Source organism: Xyrauchen texanus, chromosome 27 (assembly GCF_025860055.1).
Source record: "Xyrauchen texanus isolate HMW12.3.18 chromosome 27, RBS_HiC_50CHRs, whole genome shotgun sequence".
In the NCBI taxonomy this organism is placed as follows: domain Eukaryota; kingdom Metazoa; phylum Chordata; class Actinopteri; order Cypriniformes; family Catostomidae; genus Xyrauchen; species Xyrauchen texanus.
Window position 1 is genome coordinate 15,562,058 of NC_068302.1, and position 18,982 is coordinate 15,581,039.

Sequence of the window (18,982 nt, forward strand, 5' to 3'; positions counted from 1 at the left end):
AATTACTCTTTTAAATAAAATCACTCTTTTAAGAAACTCTTTCGAGTTTTTATCTGCGCTGTCGAAGCGCCCAGGGGCAACAATGCACAGCCATCCACAGGATAGGAGAAAGCAGCTGTTATGCACCGTCAAATCCAACAGCATGCAGATCGTCAGAGGAATACACGGGTGTGTGTAACTCGTAGCAGACAGCATACAAGACCATCGGCTCCGAAGAAAATTTCTGAATGAACTCTAGTATTTGCCTCACCTTTGTACCCGTATGTCCGGGGGCGGGGTATGAAAATATTAGCTACCAACTTCTCATTAGCCTTTTTTCATAGATCAGAGGTACATTCGGTGGCTCGAGAGAGACCCTTAGTGTCGCTTCTCCGACACAACGTGGAGAGAGCGACAGAAGGGGAACCTTGTTCACTAGGAGTAGTTATATGACATATTTGGAAGAAAGGAAATCAAAACTGTCATTGACTTCCCGACCCCTTGTATAATGCCTAATAAAGTATTTTTTATAAGCGCAGGGCTGCTTTGTGTACAGGCGTTACAAGGGTAACAGCTATATTTCTGCTGCATAAGTGCCACCTACTGTTTGGGATTGAATTTGCATTTTCATTCAGCCCGTTTGCCGTTTTTGTTAGATCAATGTCAAGTCAAGTCAAGTCAAGTCAAGTGGTTTTTATTGTCGTTTCAACCATATACAGTTAGTACAGTACACAGCAAAACGAGACAACGTTCCTCCAGGACCATGGTGCTACATAAAAACAACAAAGGACCAACACAGCACCACATGAGACAACACAACGAAATAAAATACCTATATAAAATACCTATATATACCTATATAAAGTGCACGTGCAAACATGTGCAAAGCACGGGACAGTACAACAAATTACTGACAATGAACAGGACAATAGACACAGTGCAGCGCCGACCAGTACTCAGTAGTGCAAAAAGATGACAGTTTCTAAAAACGTAAACATAACATACTATGAGATAGTGTTCTATGCACATAGCAGTTATTGAGGTAGCAGACAGTCATAAAGTGACAGTAATTAAAGTGCAACTCAGGACACTTGTGTGCGTGTGTGAACCAGTCCCTGAGTATTGAGGAGTCTGATGGCTTGGAAGAAGCTGTTACACAGTCTGGCCGTGAGGGCCCGAATGCTTTGGTACCTCTTGCCAGACGGCAGGAGGGTAAAGAGTTTGTGTGAGGGGTGTGTGGGGTCGTCCACAATGCTGGTTGCTTTGCGGATACAGTGTTTTTTGTAAATGTCTTTGATGGAGGGAAGAGAGACCCCAATGATCTTCTCAGCTGTCCTCACTATCCTCTGCAGGGCTTTGCGGTCCGAAACGGTGCAAGTCCCAAACTAGGCAGTGATGCAGCTGCTCAGGATGCTCTCAATAGTCCCTCTATAGAATGTAGTGAGGATGGGGGGTGGGAGATGTGCTTTCCTCAGCCTTCGAAGAAAGTAGAGACGCTGCTGGGCTTTCTTGGTGATAGAGCTAGTGTTGAGGGACCAGGTGAGGATCTCCACCAGGTGAACACCAAGGAATTTGGTGCTCTTGACGATCTCCACAGAGGAGCCGTCAATGTTCAGCGGAGTGTGTTCACCTTGTGCTCTCCTAAAGTCAACAACCATCTCTTTTGTTTTGTCGACATTCAGGGACAGGTTGTTGGTACTACACCAGTTCGTCAGCCGCTGCACCTCCTCTCTGTATGCTGACTAGTCGTTCTTGCTGATGAGACCCACCACGGTCGTGTCATCGGCGAACTTGACGATGTGGTTCGAGCTGTGCATTGCTGCACAGTCGTGAGTCAGCAGAGTGAACAGCAGTGGACTGAGCACACAGCCCTGGGGGGCCCCAGTGCTCAGTGTGGTGGTGGTGGAGATGCTGTTCCCGATCCGGACTGACTGAGGTCTCCCAGTCAGGAAGTCCAAGATCCAGTTGCAGAGGGAGGTGTCCAGGCCCAGCAGGTTTAGCTTTCAAATCAGGTGCTGGGGAATGATTGTGTTGAATGCTGAGCTGAAATCTATGAACAGCATTCGAACGTATGAGTCCTTATTGTCTAGGTGGGTGAGGGCCAGATGGAGGGTGGTGGCGATGGCATCGTCCGTTGAACGGTTTGGACGATACGCAAACTGTAGTGGGTCTAGCGAAGGGGGCAGCTGGATCTTAATGTGCCTCAAGACAAGCCTCTCAAAGCACTTCATGATGATGGGTGTAAGTGCGACGGGACGGTAGTCGTTGAGGCAGGACACTGAAGACTTCTTTGGCATGGGGATGGTGGTGGTGGCCTTGAAGCACGTTGGAACGACGGCGCTGCTCAGAGAGATGTTGAAGATGTCGGTAAGAACATCTGCTAGCTGGTCTGCACATCCTCTGAGCACTCTGCCAGGAATGTTGTCTGGTCCAGCAGCCTTTCGTGGGTTGACTCTACGTAGAGTTTTCCTCACATCTGCCGTGGTAAGACAGAGCACCTGGTCGTTGGGAGGAGGGGTGGTCTTCCTCGCCACCACGTCGTTCTGCACTTCAAACCGAGCGTAGTAGTCGTTCAGCGCATCTGGAAGGGAGGCATCTTTGTCACAGGCAACTGATGTTGTCCTGTAGTTGGTGATGGCCTGGATGCCCTGCCACATGCGCCGCATGTCACCGCTGTCCTGGAAGTGACTGTGGATTCTCTGGGCGTGTGCGCGCTTTGCCTCTCTGATTGCCCGTGACAGTTTGGCCCTAGCTGTTTTTAGGGCTGCCTTATCGCCTGCTCTGAAGGCGGAGTCTCGGGACCTCAGCAGCGTGCGCACCTCCGCAGTCATCCACGGCTTCTGGTTGGAGCGTGTGGTGATGGTCTTGGAGAAAGTGACATCATCAATGCACTTGCTGATGAAACTGGTCACTGATGCTGTGTAGTCCTCCAAGTTGGTAGAATCGCCATATGTTGCAGCGTCCCTGAACATGTGCCAGTCAGTACACTCAAAACAGTCCTGAAGAGCAGAGATGGCTCCTGCTGGCCAGGTTTTCACCTGCTTCTGAAGCGGTTTTGTGCGTCTGACGAGCCTGGGATGTTTGTGTAAACAAGCTCAAGCGCGTTCGCCCCTCTCGTTGCAAAGTCCACATACTGATGGAATTTAGGGAGCACTGTCTTGAGATTCGCATGGTTGAAATCTCCGGCGACAATAAACAGTCCGTCGGGGTGAGCGTTCTAGCAGTTCGCTCATAGCCCCATACAGTTCACAGAGCGCTTCCTTAGCATTAGCGCTGGGGGGAATGTAAACTCCGGTTATGTAAACAGTGGTGAATTCCCGTGGTAGATAAAAAGGTCTGCATCTAACAGTCTCCAACAGCGATGAACAGTAACTAGAGACTAGCATAGAGTTCTTGCACCATTCCGTGTTGATGTAAACACACAAGCCACCACCGCGAGTCTTACCGCATGTGAAAATCTGATCACATTTTTACACAGCATACATGCAATGTTATAAATTATAACTGGTTAATTCTAAAAATCTAAACAATTTGGATAATAAGGCATCTAGAAGTATTCACAGTACTTTTAAGTGCCCATGATAAAAATACTAAGCATGTTTATTAATGCAATTAACTATTTTATATATATATATATATATATATATATATATATATATATATATAAAACACATTACTGTTATAAACTTCATATAAAAAATGAATGAAAAGATATTCATCTTTTCAGAGCAAAAATAAATATTTATTAAAAAAATTAACCTCTATTTATTTTAGTACTGTGACTTGACTCGACTTGAAACTCAACAGAACTCAACTTGACTTGCTTGAGGTGAGTCACTGTCTTGACTTGCTTGATTTGTCTGCACTGCACTTGAGACTTGACTCAAGACTTGATGGTTAAGACTTGAGACTTGCTTGTGACTTGAATATGTGTGACTTGCTCCCACCTCTGATGAAGGCTATTACAATGCTTGAAATTGCTAAAAAACTGAAGATTTCATACAAAGGTGTACACTACAGTCTTCAAAGACAAAGAATAACTGGCTCTAACAAGGACAGAAAGAGATGTGGAAGGCCAGATGTAAAACTAAACAAGAGGATAAGTACATCAGAGACTCTAGTTTGAGAAATAGACGCCTCACATGTCCTCAGCTGTCAGCTTAATTGAATTCTACCCGCTCAACACCAGTTTCATGTACAACAGTAAAGAGAAGGCTCAGGGGCGCAGGCCTTATGGGAAGAATTGCAAAGAAAAAGCCACTTTTGAAACAGAAAAACAAAAAGAAAAGGTTAGAGCACGCAAAGAAATGCAAACATTGGACAACAGATAATTGGAAAAGAGTGTTATGGATCTTAACCCCATTGAGCTTTTGTGAGATCAGCTAGACTGTAAGGTGCGTGAGAAGTGCCAGTCAAGACAGCCACATCTATGGCAAGTGCTACATGAAGCGTGGGGTGAAATGTCACCTGAGTATTTGGACAAACTGATAGCTAGAATGCCAAGGATCTGCAAAGTTGTCATTGCGTGGAGCATGGTTTGATAAGAAAACTTTGTAGTTTAAGAAGTTCTGAATTTTTTTTAAATACTGTAATATAATTGTTCATGTTATTAATGTCCTGACTATACATTGTGATCAGCTGAATGCCACTTTGGTGAATAAAGTACCAATTTATTTCCATAAGAACAAAATCTGTACATTATTCCAAACTTTTGGCCACCAGTGTTTGTATCTATCTATATATATATAAATATAACACAATAACTGGCCTGTATTGCTATTTAGTGCTGGGCATTATTAATTTAATATAAGAAATGGTAATAAAAGGGAGCCAATATACAGCATCAACAACAAACAATACTGTGCATTGAAAGAAAGTAATACAAAAGTGAAATAATTACAAATATATTGTTTACCTGAGATGATTGATGCCAAGCCAAATGCATCTGAGTGACGGTGAGGCATCATGGGTTCATAGGGAGATGGCTCGTAAAAGTCCTCACCTACAAAAAGAGCATAATTAGAATATTATAATCACATGACATCATTCTCACTTGGTAGACCTGTGCATAATAGTCCACTAAATAATGTATGACATCTGACCTCTAACTTCTACTTTATCTCATTGGCTTTGGGTACTATTTCATTTTTGTTTTTTAAATAAAAAATATACACTATTGCTTCCTATGTTTTTAACAATAGTGTGTGAAAAGTTTACAATATGCAACAATAAACATTTCAAACAGTACACTGTAAGCACAATACCTCATTATTTGTTTACTTAGTTCAGTGAGTGTCATCCAGTTATCTCGGAAATAGCAAAGCTTAGTTTTTTATTTCAACCCAATGTCGTGAAAAACTTTCTCTACTCTTAGTAGAGTGTCAAAGAGATTCAAAAAAAAAAATCACAGCTGATTTCAGTGTTGGTGTAATAATTACACTGGAAATGGAAGGTCAAATCTAGTGCATTGCATTATGACAGTATGCATAATAATATACTGTACTCAAGCATCTCAAGTATATCATCTACTGTATATCTTGGCAAGTATAGTAGGTGTAACAAATGACTGCCAGTTGAGTTTAATGATCCAAATGCAGTGTTTTATTTTATTTAAAGGGGTCATGAGTTAGCCATTATTCCTTGACATTTTGACACACGTGAGAGGTCATTGTACTATAACATTCTGTAATTTTAAGAACTCAAAACTTAATCCCCATTGCGACAAAAGCATTTAATGAAATCAAGCTGCAAATCACATCGTTCTCTACTTCCGCAACTTCCCTAGGTCACTAGAAGGCACATTAATTCATGACTGCCTCTACAGCAACATCGATACCTACTTTTCATCACTGCATCCTTGGCCCCACCCACTGGCGCTCAGTTCGTAAACTGAGAGAGAGCAGGACCAACAGGCCATTATTGCCAACTTACTATTCCTGAACCAAAGGGACAAATTTGGGCCATTTTGAATTATTTTTGAATATAAACATACACTAAACAGAAGTCTTGATCATTGTCATGCATCTGCGCCACTTTTAAAAGATGTGTCAAGTTACAATTTTGAAAAGACCCCATTCTATTTCATTCAGCTGGCTGCATCTTAAAATTGGAGCTCAAACGCATCCTGGGCGTTTTCTTTCACCCATCTGCACTATTTTAAATTGGTGGTGTTATGTAAACATGAACTAGAACAACATCTTTTACCATTTTTATGTGTTTCTGGCGATGTTCGCTTCAGTTTATTATGACACTATTTTGTTTCAACCCGCTTGGACTAAACAGTATGTTCGTCAAGTCAAGTAATTTTTATTTGTATAGTGCTTTTTACAACAAATTGTTTCAAAGCACCTTTACATAAAATCATTCTTTAACAGACAATGAAACTGTAATATCTATAAAGTCTTAGTCATCACTGTGTGGTTTGAGTAAATATAATTGTAAAGTGTATCAAATAAATCCTTAAATAATAAATTGTATTTAGAAACCCAGTGAGCAAGCCAAAGGCGACTGTGGCAAAGAACACAAAACTCCATAAGATGCTCCAAAACTGCCATAAAAAGCCCGACTACAGTTTGCAAGGGCACATGGGGACAAATATATTTTATAGAAATGTCTTCTGGTCTGATGAATCAACAATTTAACTGTTTGGCCATGATGACCATCATAATGTTTGGAGAAAAAAGGTTGAGGCTTGCAAGCAGCAGAACACCATCCCAACCATGAAGCATGGGGGTGTTGTGGGGTACTTTGCTGTAGGAGGGACTGGTGCACTTTACAAAATAGATGGCATCATGGGGAAGGAAATTTATGTGGATATATTTAAGCAACATCAAGACATCAGCCAGGAAGCCAGTCTTTTAAAATGGACTATGACCCCAAGCATACCTCCAAAGTTGTGGCAAAATGGGTTAAGGACAACAAAGTCAAGGCATTGTAGTGGCCATCACAAAGCCCTGACCTCAATCCGATAGAAAATGTGTGGGCAGAACTGAAAAAGCATTTGCGAGCAAGGAGACTTACAAACCTGAATCAACTGTTACACCAGTTCTGTCTGGAGGAGTGGGTCAAAATTCCAGCAACTTATTGTGAGAAGCTTGTGGAAGGTTACCCAAAACGTTTGACCAAAGTTAAAAAATGTAAAGGCAATGCTACCAAACACTAACCTAGTGTAAACATCTGACCCACTGGGAATGTGATGAAAGAAATAAAGCTGAAATAATTAATTATCTATTCTGACATTTCACATTCTAAAAATAAAGTAGTGGTCCTAACTGATCTAAGACAGGGAATGTTTTCTACAATTAAATGTCGGAAATTATGAAAAACTGAAATAAATGTATTTGGCTAAGGTATATCTAAACTTCTGACTTCAATTGTAATGTCAGTATTAGTTATTTGTGTGCAGTGCAAGTCATGGTTTAAAATTTGTAAACCAAGTAAGTGTTAAGGACCAGTGTTTAAATAAATATAATAACTAATGTCTTTGAAGTCCATCATGGATTAATTGCAGAAGTTCACATAGATGCATTGTCCATTGTTAGTTTGCTGATGAAGGCTTTTGTTGGCAATTAATTGATAGTCCACGTATTCCATTTCAAGAGTGTAGTCCATCAGTAGACAAAGGTGATGCAAGCAGAGATAAATGAGGTGCATCAAATGATCTGCCGTTAGAACTGCGAAGTATCCGATGTCTTCTGAGAATGAACTGATGCCAGTTCCAACTGTAATTCCATCGTAAAAGACTGAAGTGATATCTGGCTAGCACCGGCTGAAGTTTGTTGTTATCACTCAGTGACACATAGCAGTGGAGTCCAACACCAAGCAGGAAAGGAGCTGGATCTGGCCAGCTCTGGTAACCTCTGGGGTTGAGACATGGAAACAAATAGAATAATATTAGCGTAGATGCCATTCAATTTATTACAGAGTCTGAGAAATATTTTTGATTCCTGCAGACCTAACTAAAGCAGCCTAATTGTGATTTGATGGATAAATTAGGTGTATGCCTGGCTAAATAGAGGGGTCTTTAGTCTAGACTTAAACTGAGTGTGTATGTGTTCCAAACAGTGTTAGGGAGACTATTTCCAAGTTTAGGAGCCAAATAGGATTTTTGTGGATTTTAATATTCTAGGAACTATTAACAGGCCATCATTTTGTGATCATAATGAACGTGATGGAATATAGCATGAAGAATGTTTCTTAAGTACTGTGGAGCTAGACCATTCAAAGCTTTGTATGTAGTTACCAGAAATGTGAAATTAATACAAAATTTGACAGGTAGCCAATGTAACAATGATAGAATATGGCTAATATGAACATTATTCTTGGTTCTAGTCAGCACATTGGAAGCTGCCTTTTGAACCAATTGAAGTTTATTTATTGAACTTGCAGTACATCCTCCCAGGAATGCATTAAAATAATCTAGTCTTGAGGTCATGAAAGTATGAATTAGTTGTTCGGCATCAGCAACAGAATCCATGTGTCATAACTTAGCATTATTTCTGAGGTGGAAGAATGCTGTTCTAAAAACATTGCAAATTTGATTTTCAAAGTAGAGTTTGGGTACTCGAGTTTGGACTTATCACAAGTCCAATTTTAATGGACTTGTCACGGACTGTTTACTCTGACTTAACTCAGACTCCAGTCTTTAGGACTCAGGATTTTTTTCCCTGAGTCCATGGCATTTGTGATGCAATGACAAACAAGTAACCAAATAACACAACATAGGGATACATCCTCTTTTCCCCAGACACGTCCTCTATTTCAAACCTGAAAAAAGCATCTGGCTGAGATTGAAAAATTGCCTCTAAATGTCTGGGATTTGGCTTTGTCTTCATAATGATGTGCTCTCTAAAGCTAGTACTATCATACATTGTATTTGATACTGCGCATCAGTTTTCATGCATCCTTACATGTGATTATTTTGTCTGAGAGCAGCAGTGCACACTCTTTCAACTCTCTCACCCACGCGACCGTGCTGTATGTGCACGAAAGAGATAATAACACATGCTCTGCCACTCTCATCCAGAAACATCAATATCACAGGCACACTTTTTAAAGTATGTTCCCCAACACTGCAAATGATTAAATAGAACAAATGTTTTATCAGACTTGCATTACTATGCAAAGTCATTTCTAAACGAAAATGTAGACTATCGAGACAAACAAATATGCTGCATATTAGGGATATTTAAACTAATATGACGTATGAAATAGACTATGATGGAAATTGTACAACTCAGTAGGTCACATATTTGTAGTGTAAATTCTGTGTGTTACCTGTAAAGCTGGCACTTGCGTTTCAATGGCAAAAAAGAACACAGGTGAACATCCGTCAAAAGAACAAAACGTCAGCTCAAGTTGAGCTTGTCATATGCTATCTTGATATTGGGAAGTAGGCTATATCTGGACACAGCAGGTGTCTGTTTGCCTGAAAAGTGTGAAGTGTAGTAGATTAAAAATACATTTCTAATGTATCTGATCTTTTCGGTTTTTATTTTCTGTTTATTTTTATGCGAATTATTAAATGTTTTAATATTACAATTTATTAAATGTATTAAACACATTAAAATGTATTTAATTACATTACATGCATTTCACCCATAAATTTAGATGAAACTAAACTAAATTGAATGAACAAATTGAAAATGAATTAGAAAAAATAAACAATTCAAATTTGAAATACACAACTCTAGTTGTAATGATTAACGCAGCTTTCACATTCTTTAGTCTATGTTCAAGTAGAGGGAAAAAACAATTGAAAAAGTCAACAGAATGCAATAAGAATTGTGTTGAATGACGGTTTTGTCTTAATACACCTTAATCATATGCTTTCATTCTGAAACCACTTTGAAATTTGTTCAGTAGAATACTTACTAATCAAAAAATTTGAATATGTAGTTTTTTTTTTTGCAATTATATTGCCAAATGTTTTTTTTTAATTCGGTTACAATTTTAATTCAGATTCATGAAAAGATTAATTCGGACTCTACTCGGCCTGTTATGGACTCGGTCTCGAGTCCGACTTGGCCGTTTTGGACTCAGACTCGACTTGATTGTTTAAGGACTTGGACTTGACTAAGGTGGACTCGAACCAAACACTATTTCAAAGAGAAGATTGGTATTAAACATAACTCTGAAGTTCAATGCTGTAGAAGACAATGTAATAGTACACTGAAATATATCAAAATATATTTTAGCGGCTAATTGTTTGGTCCAATAATTAGTACCTATTTTGTCGGAATCGAGTAGAACGAAATTTCTGGCAATCCAATCATTGAATATCATTGATACAAATTTTGTCGGAATTAGAAGACATACAAAGTTGGGTATCATCTGCATAAAAGTGGAAACTTATTCCATGATTACTGATAATATATCCCAAGGGAAGCATACAAGGAGAAAAGCAGAGGCCCTAAAACTAATCCCTGTGGCACTCCATACTTAATTTTTGCATGATTTGACAATTCCTCGTTCACAAATACAAAGTGGTAGCAGTCTGATAAATCGGACTTAAACCATGCTAATGCAAGTCCACTAATGCAAACATGATTCTCCAGCCTATTCAAGACTATGTCATGATCTATCATGAAGGCAGCACTAAGATCTAAAAGCACTAGAAGAGAAATGCAGCCACGATCAGATGGTAAGAGCAAGTCATTTTTTAACTCTGATTAGTGCAATCTCTGTACTGTGATGGGCCTAAATCCTGACTGAAATTGTTCATATATACCATTTCTTGGGATTCGATTTGAAATCGGTCTATAATTAGCCAAATCTCCAGGATCAAGCTGTGGCTTCATAAGCAGTTTGATAAGTCATTTTAAGGTTTCTTGGGACATGTCCTAAGGATAGCGAGCAGTTAATAATATTAAGAAGAGGTTCTGAGATTACAGGGAATACATCTTTTAAGAGCTTAGTTGGAATTGATCTAACATGCATGTTGTGTCTTTGAATTTTTTTGAATACGTTTTGTTAGCTCTTCATGACCTATGCCAGTGAAGGATTTAAATTGCTCATGAGGAAATATATGAGACACTGTTTTCTGAGGTGCAGTGACAGTTGGTTGAAGAGTTCCAATTTTATTTCTGATGATTTCTATTTTATCAGTTTTACTATTGTGCTGCGATGGAATATCTGGTTCAGTCGATGTTATATTCCTAACCAATTTAACCACAATAATGAATAATCACCTAGGATTGTTGTGGTTATTTTCTAGGAGTTTGCTAAAATATGCTGACCTGGCAGCTTTTAGCGGCTGTCTGTAGCTACAGACACCATAATTCCATGCACTACGAAATACCTCTTAACTGGTATTCTTCCACTTGTGAGCCATTTTCCAAGAGTGCTAGAGAATACGGTTTTTATATTTTCTGTTATTACATCAAGTTCTTCTAGACTTTTTGGCTTACTAAATATGTGAGGCAATTCTAGAAGATTATTAGTGAATCTTTTTTCTTAATCTTTCTAGTGGTCAAAAGAATAGTTCTACCTGAAAGATAACGTGGTGTATATTGAGTGACATTAGCTGATCGCAGCAAACAAGAGACAAAGTAATGATCTGAGATGTCATCGCTCTGCGGTAGAAATTCTATTGTATTAACATCAACTCCATGAAAATATAACATTTAGCGTATGATTATGGCAATGAGCTGGTCCAGTCACATTTTGTCTGACTCCGAGAGTTGAGAATATCAATAAATGCTAATCCCAATGTGTATGAGTATGGCCCGGGTGATCAATATACTATAGCAAAGGCAAAAGATGACAGATTTGTTTTTATTTATATATGACAGTGTCAAATTTAGCATTATTACCTCAAAAAACTTGAACTTTTGTCCTGTCCTCTGAGTAACACCAAAACTTCACTGTAAATTGTAGAAACACCTCCACCTCGACCCTTCAGAAGAGGCTCATGTTTATAACAATAACCTGGGGGAATAGATGAATTTAAACTAGTATATTCATCTGGTTTAAGCCAGGTTTCACTCAAGCAGAACAAATCCAAACTATGTTCTGTAATACTTTCATTTATATCTCTTTCAGCCAAAGCACCAATATGTAATGTTTAGTAGCCCTACCTTTATATGATGTTTATCTTTAACGAGCAGGGAGGGGCCAGAGCATAGTACAGTGTCTGATATAATTTTTGCAAGTTCACACACCTCTTTAACATTATCTTTAATGATCTCCGACTTGCAAAGCCAGACATTGATAGTGCCAACATGAATAACAATTTTTGAAAAATCTACGTTTAGCATTAGCCAGCACTTGTAAATTTGATCTTTTGTCAGATGCTCAAGCCCCGGAAATGCATTTAACAATGGTGGCTGCAGTCTATTTCCACATTCCTTACAATAAAATCACCTATGACCAAGGCTCTTTCAAATGATTCTCAGTGGGTACATCGAATGGGGAGAATCGACTAGAAATCCTAACAGGAATGGGAGAGTGGAGTCACTTTGTGCGAGTATGCTGCCGAGACATCACCCAAACGCCCTGCTGCAGAGAATCTACAGCTGGAACCAAAGTGTGCGAGTTGCTCGCTATTCTATCCGCATCTGAAACAGAGAAGCCGGTAGATACTTTCTCACTGACCTCCACTAAAGTTCAGGTGCATGTCTCTAACTCATTAACCTTCTCCGTCAGCCTGAATAATTGCGTACATTAATCGTGTGTAAATCCCTCACTGCTAATGCAGGAAGAAATAACATGAGTGGATGCCATAACTTACCACAATGGTTTGTTGTTGTTATGGTTGTTCTTGAGCGGTGAGGGTTTGAGATTGATGTGGTTCCTGATCTGCAGAGTTTTGAGATTGATGCAATAATCCATGTAAAACAATGCAGAGGAAATGAATCCACACAGTCGAAACTTCCAATTCAGTTTCAAATATGGCTATAGTCAAGTGGCTGCATGATTTTAGCAAATCATAACAGTGGCTGTTTACATTTAAGTTTAAAGGAGGTGCTGAAGCCACAAAGTTTTTCCATCAGAGGCCCAGAGATAGGGTGTAAAATAATTAGTTTGGTTAAAAAAATATATATATATCTTTACATTAACATTATTGTTGAGCTCATGTACCGCAATGGAGCTCACAGATCCTTAATTCTAAGTGACAGTGGAGCTCACTGTCACTTAGAATTAAGTATATGTACTCACAACGCAATCAAAAAATACACTGTAAAAAATAAATAGTTGAGAAAACATAAAAATATGAGGCAACTTGATGCAGTAAGACTTTTGAGTTGTCTCAACAATTATTTTTAGTTCTTTTCATTAATACTACCTTGTTTAGCCAACGTAAATTTGTTCGTTCATGCTATTTTGATCTTCGTATTTTGCAAATAAATATATTCTTGTCACAGCAATTGAAACAACAATTACTGTTGTTGAGGTTATTATTTTTTTCTGTTTCCTGGATGTAAAAAGTTTAATTGGCCAAATAAAGCATCGGCACATATCCTTTTCATATATATAGTGATTCTACATCTATTTACAAATGACAAACATGTTCTTATTCCTTCATCCGTTTATTTCAGTTCTGAACACATGCAAATTGTAAACATTGCATTAAGAATGTATAAAATATTTTGTCAATTCTAAGTGTTATTGAAATCTTAAAGGGATAGTCACCCAGAAATAAATTCTGGTCAACATTTACTCACCCTCATGTTATTCCAAATCTTTGCGAGCTGCTTTCCTCTCCAAAACACAAATGAAGTCTACTTCTACTGTCTACTGTCTGGTTACCAACATTCTTTAAAATATCTTAATTTGTGTTCAGCATAGGAAAGAAACTGCAGACAAGTTTGGAACAACCTGAGGTTGAGTAAATGATGACAATTTCATTTCTGGGTGAACTTTCCCTTTAATTAACAATTTAAACTAAAATGTAGACATGGAAATAGTTGTCCAAATTTACTTCAGATGTCTTTAGAAAAAATCATAGGCAAAACCAGATCCATTAACATTCAAAACAATATCAAACTGCACTGAATTTGCTGACTAAAAAATAAATTCTCATTACAAATCTCTCGGAATTCACACAATTCACAATTAAATGTTGAAAGTTCTCGATTGACCGTGTCACTGATGGGGTGTGATTTAGATAGGTGGGATCTTAAAGCACCTGCAGTTCTGAAAACACAAACGCACTCCGTATGAATGCAAGGCCAGTTAGAAAGTCTTTGGTGATGCAGCTGGTAGTGCTTCAGAAGGACATCTTCACTTGAACTGCTGAATTTGCAGTTTTTACACTGCATTAAGTGCTTGGATCATCCTGGAAAATAGAAAATGATCAGTTAGAACCTTAAATTGTAAGAATCTCAACTTTATATTAATTACATTTATTATAAAATATAGAATGTAATGCATTTAAGAGTCACATTTTACACCTAAACAATATCTTTATGTCCCCATATTTAAAATCATATGATGTACAAAGAAATCTTTTAAGAATTATTGTTCTATAAGCACAAATATACGTATACATATGCGTGCAGGCGCCGATCCCCTGGGTGCTTCAGGGCCCGAGCACTCACGGAGAATGCCGAGCACTCACGTGTAGCAACCATAGGTACCAACGGACCAAATTTACGTAGAGCATCCACCGGCAGAAACATAAATCGGCGCGTCTTTATGCGTGTGTGAAATTTCAACTTTGAAACTGCACATAGAAACAGCTAATATACATTTAAACATTAAAATTTTTAAACGTAATAGGTAGTGGCCAGGCTCTCATAGTTTTCTGCAAGCACATATCACAAACCCAGGACATGCTCTGACTGGATCTCTTCCCAAATATTCCATATCTAACACTTTCGTCTAGTTTTTATTTGTTGACGAAAACTTCAGATTTTTGTCATAGTTTTTTCCCATTCAAAACGGTTTATTTATTTAGTTATCGTCTGTAAAAATTCAGTGACGAAAATTATTCGTCAACGAAATCACCACTGAATAAAACACCGTCAGCTCAGGAATATACAATTCATTGCATGCATGAAATTCAAAGTAATTTTAATACTCACCTACAGTAGTAGGGCAATATTTAGATCCTCGTAGAATCAGGATTGAGCGAATTCCACATGGGACCGATAAAACGAGAAGCTAAAGCACAAAATGGAGAAGGAAACCCTGTGCATTTGGCGCAATGTTTTTTCTCATCACGCATGCGCAAACTATTTTGCTCCCAGCTTTGCCGGTCAACATAAAAACGTTTGTCCAGAAAACATTGTTTAACATGTAGTGTGACATTTTGTAGCATTCTGTTGGATTAACATGTATTTTTATGTAGATTCACAGTTATTCACAATTCCTAATATATGTGACTCAAAAATCACAGTACGCTGGACAAATGGTAATTTTATTTTTTACAGTGTAGTTTTGTTGGAGAAACAGTGAAAACTTGAGTATGTGAAGTTTCTATGTCAAGAAAATCTAAATGATCAAGTGCTCACTTCTGCCTTTCTGTCTCAACAGCACTAATCCAGAATTTTTAAATTCAGTCATTCCATGTGATCCACACACCTGCATACTAGCGGGGGGCACTCGTGTCCCATTTCAGCTGGGGAATGCAGATCATTAGTGTATTAAAGCTGTGTCACTCTCATTTTATCAGAACGTGAGCTCCACTGTCACTTAGAATTAAGGATCTGTGAGCTCCATTGCGGTATATGAGCCGGATGGGGTACACCCGGACAGTGTACAAGTGATGTGATGAATGATGGCATATGTCCTCAGACAGCCTCTAACTCACATTAAACCACTAACATGGAACAGTGAATATTCATATCAAGCTTCCTGCTGACCATGTGTAATAAATTATTCTGCAGTTAGACTGACAGATGTAACATAATTGGAAGATGTGAATTATTGTAATTGAACACTCCACATTATAAAACTGCTGGTGAAATTATGATAGAAAGCAAAGGGGATTGATTAGAAATTTGAAAACATTTGGAAGGATTCAAATTTGTCATTCCAATTCCAGTTACTTTTGCCTAATTAAAACATACATTCTGCATCAACCTTGGTGACTGATAACCTTCTATGATACAGTATGCTTCAGTGTTATGTCCCATGTGCTTATAATGTTTTCACTTCTCTCTCTTTCTGAGTGTGTGTGTTTCTCTCGCTTTCTATCGCGAGTCTGTAGGTTCCTGCTGATTTTGAAAATTAATCGCACCTCCTGTCAGCAGTGATTAGGTGACTATGACTGTGGTGGGTTAAGAACGCCTCTTCTGCCTCCTAAAGTTGAGCTGTTGGGATTCTGGGCCGATTGCACTTCTCCAAGCTCCCTACCAGCATCCAGACCAAACCCCCAGCGTTTGAGAGCTTAGGGACTTTGTTGCATTTTTCTCCTTAGTATTAGTGTCTGATTCTGTGCTCTAGCCAGTTAGGTTCATTGGGGTGATCAGCCATGTTTACTTGGTATTTTTCATTCTGTTTTGTTAGTGTTAGTAGTTTAATTAAATTTTATTTTATTTCTTCAGGGGGGTCACTCTGAAGTCAAACACCTGCTGCTCTTTTACCCTCTACAAAACAGAAAAGAAAACTTCAAATCAATATTGGATCTTTTATACTGTCTTTCTGGATTTTTGGTCTGACGGCTGTGCAGGGAGAACATCTCCCTTTACTTTTATTGCAAAATTATTTACTCACCCTTTTGACATTCCAACAAGTTACATTTTTGAAGTATCTTCGCGCAGCTGTTTTCCATACAGTTCATAGTGCCCATGTCCATCAAACTCATTTGCATCTACATTCAAATAAAAAAAATGGTATGTCTAACCATACCAAAGTTGACATCATTGACTCCAAATCAATGGTTTTCTTGTGATTACCTGGTACAGCAATAGCACCGCCCACAACTGCAAAGCCCTGCAAAGGGTGGTGCGAACTGCCAGAAACATCATCGGAGGTGAGCTTCCCTCCCTCCAGGACATATACTCTAGGCGATGTGTGAAAAAAGCTCGGAGGATCATCAGAGACTCCAGCCCCCCCGAGTCATGGGCTGTTCTCACTGCTACCATCAGGCAGGCGGTATCGCAGCATCAAGACCCGCACCAGCCGACTACATGACAGCTTCTTTCCCCAAGCAGTCAGACTTTTGAACACTTTATCTATCACGATCAATAATTAGCACTGCACTTTATTCATCTACAATCTCACACTGGACTGTCAACATATTCTCCTCAATATACTACTTCATATACATATATATATATATTTCATATACTCCTTACTTATTGTATTGTATATTGTGTGTTGTATATTGTGTGTATTGTTTACTGTACATTGTATATAATTATTGTGTTGTGTAAGTATGTGTACATTTGATTTGTAAATTGTTTTGTGTAAGTATGTTGTTTACTGTAATTGGTATATGTCTCGTCACTGTCATGACTGCTATGTTGCTCGGAACTGCACACAAGAATTTCACCTACTGTTGCACTTGAGTACATGGTAGTGTGACAATAAAGTGATTTGATTTGATTTGATTTGATTACAACCCAATGCGAATGTGCAAGTTTAAATATGCTGAATGGAGAATACCCAGATGGCACACGTACATCTCAGAGATGTCTGTTTTAGATATTTTAATCTGCAAAGCATCACAATCTAATTAGCATCTGATAAACATCTTAAAACGATCAGATATACATACATTCTAACTCATAAACATCTCAAAGACATCTGCTGAATGTCTTATTGACATCCGAGACATACTTATTGACATACGTCTTATAGAAATATTGTAGATGAGCGAACAGATGTAAACAAACAAATCAAACATACGTCTGGGTGATGCACATGTGCTATCAGGGTGAGATTTCAGAGCTGGAGCTTAAACTTACTGTACAAAATTATTGTATTACTCCAAAAGGCCCATATAGACTAATTTAAAATATATTTTATGTTGTTTTTTGTCCTTTTTGCTGCTCAACAGGCGTGGTCACTATGAACTGCCATTGTATGACAAAGATCTACATAAATATTCCTAAAATGTCTCATTCTGAGTTCAACAGAAAAAATAACAGAGTACAGGTTTTGAAAGATATGATGGAGAGCATAACATAATTTTCATTTTTGGGTGAGCTATTCCTTTAATAAGGCTTTTATGCTCCATCACACTTCCCAGCTAAGCTGCATTGTCTTTTTTCTTTCTTTGTTTTGAGTGAATAGTTATATTTGCACTTGACAATACAGAGCACAGTGGGAACCTGTTTTAAATAGCACTTACTAAGTGCACAGAACACAGAAATTAGCATATGTCCTTTTCAGATTGACATTTCAATTCGCTCCCCCTCTGTCAATCATTCACCTGCAATCATCACAATGTGAAGTGAACTCGGATGGTCATTTGGAGAGACAGCCTATTACCTGAGTCCACAGGGAGTCTGTCTTTCTTTCCCCATGTGTCTGTCTTCATCTTGTGCTCTGTCTCTTTGTCTCTGTTATGTGTATGTCTCTGTTATTCAGTAAGCCCAGCTCAGGAATGGTGAGGTGACAACTGAACAGACACATGTTGTCTGATGGAATTCTACTAGAACACTCAATGTAGTGTCAGGTGAGATGCCAGCCTCCCAGAGAGTTACGCAGTTTCACATAGGAAACGTGAGAGCCAATCAACAGGCATTCGAACTACAGTGTTTGGAGTGTTGGAAAAAGTGCCAATATACCTCATTACTGTCTACACCTATAGTGTGTCATTCAGAGGCCACGATAATGCATAATTTATATACTACTATACTACTGCTTAATTATTAACCCTGGGTATTCAGGTAACGAGGATACACACTGTACATTCATAATCCCTGGGTTAACTTTCTTGACCTGAAGAATAAAACGCGCAACGGAACCACAGAAGCAGTAATTCTGTGGAAATATCGTCAAGCAAAACAGCTGTTTTCTGTCCTCTAAAACATAGTAAACAAATGCAATAGGAACACTGTCTCTCCATCAAGCAAGTTATCAAGTTTTTACCAGTTTCTCTCAGATGGAG

General features: G+C 38.7%; 1 protein-coding gene across 1 annotated transcript in view; it reads right to left on the reverse strand.

Moving 5' to 3' along the window:
• LOC127621513 (GDNF family receptor alpha-2-like) overlaps window positions 1–18,982 on the reverse strand; it is a 157,658-nt gene that overhangs the window by 97,809 nt on the left and 40,867 nt on the right. Inside the window, exon 3 of the mRNA XM_052095161.1 lies at window positions 4,895–4,981. Coding sequence (XP_051951121.1) covers window positions 4,895–4,981 — 87 coding nt within the window. The remainder of the gene's footprint in view (window positions 1–4,894; window positions 4,982–18,982) is intronic.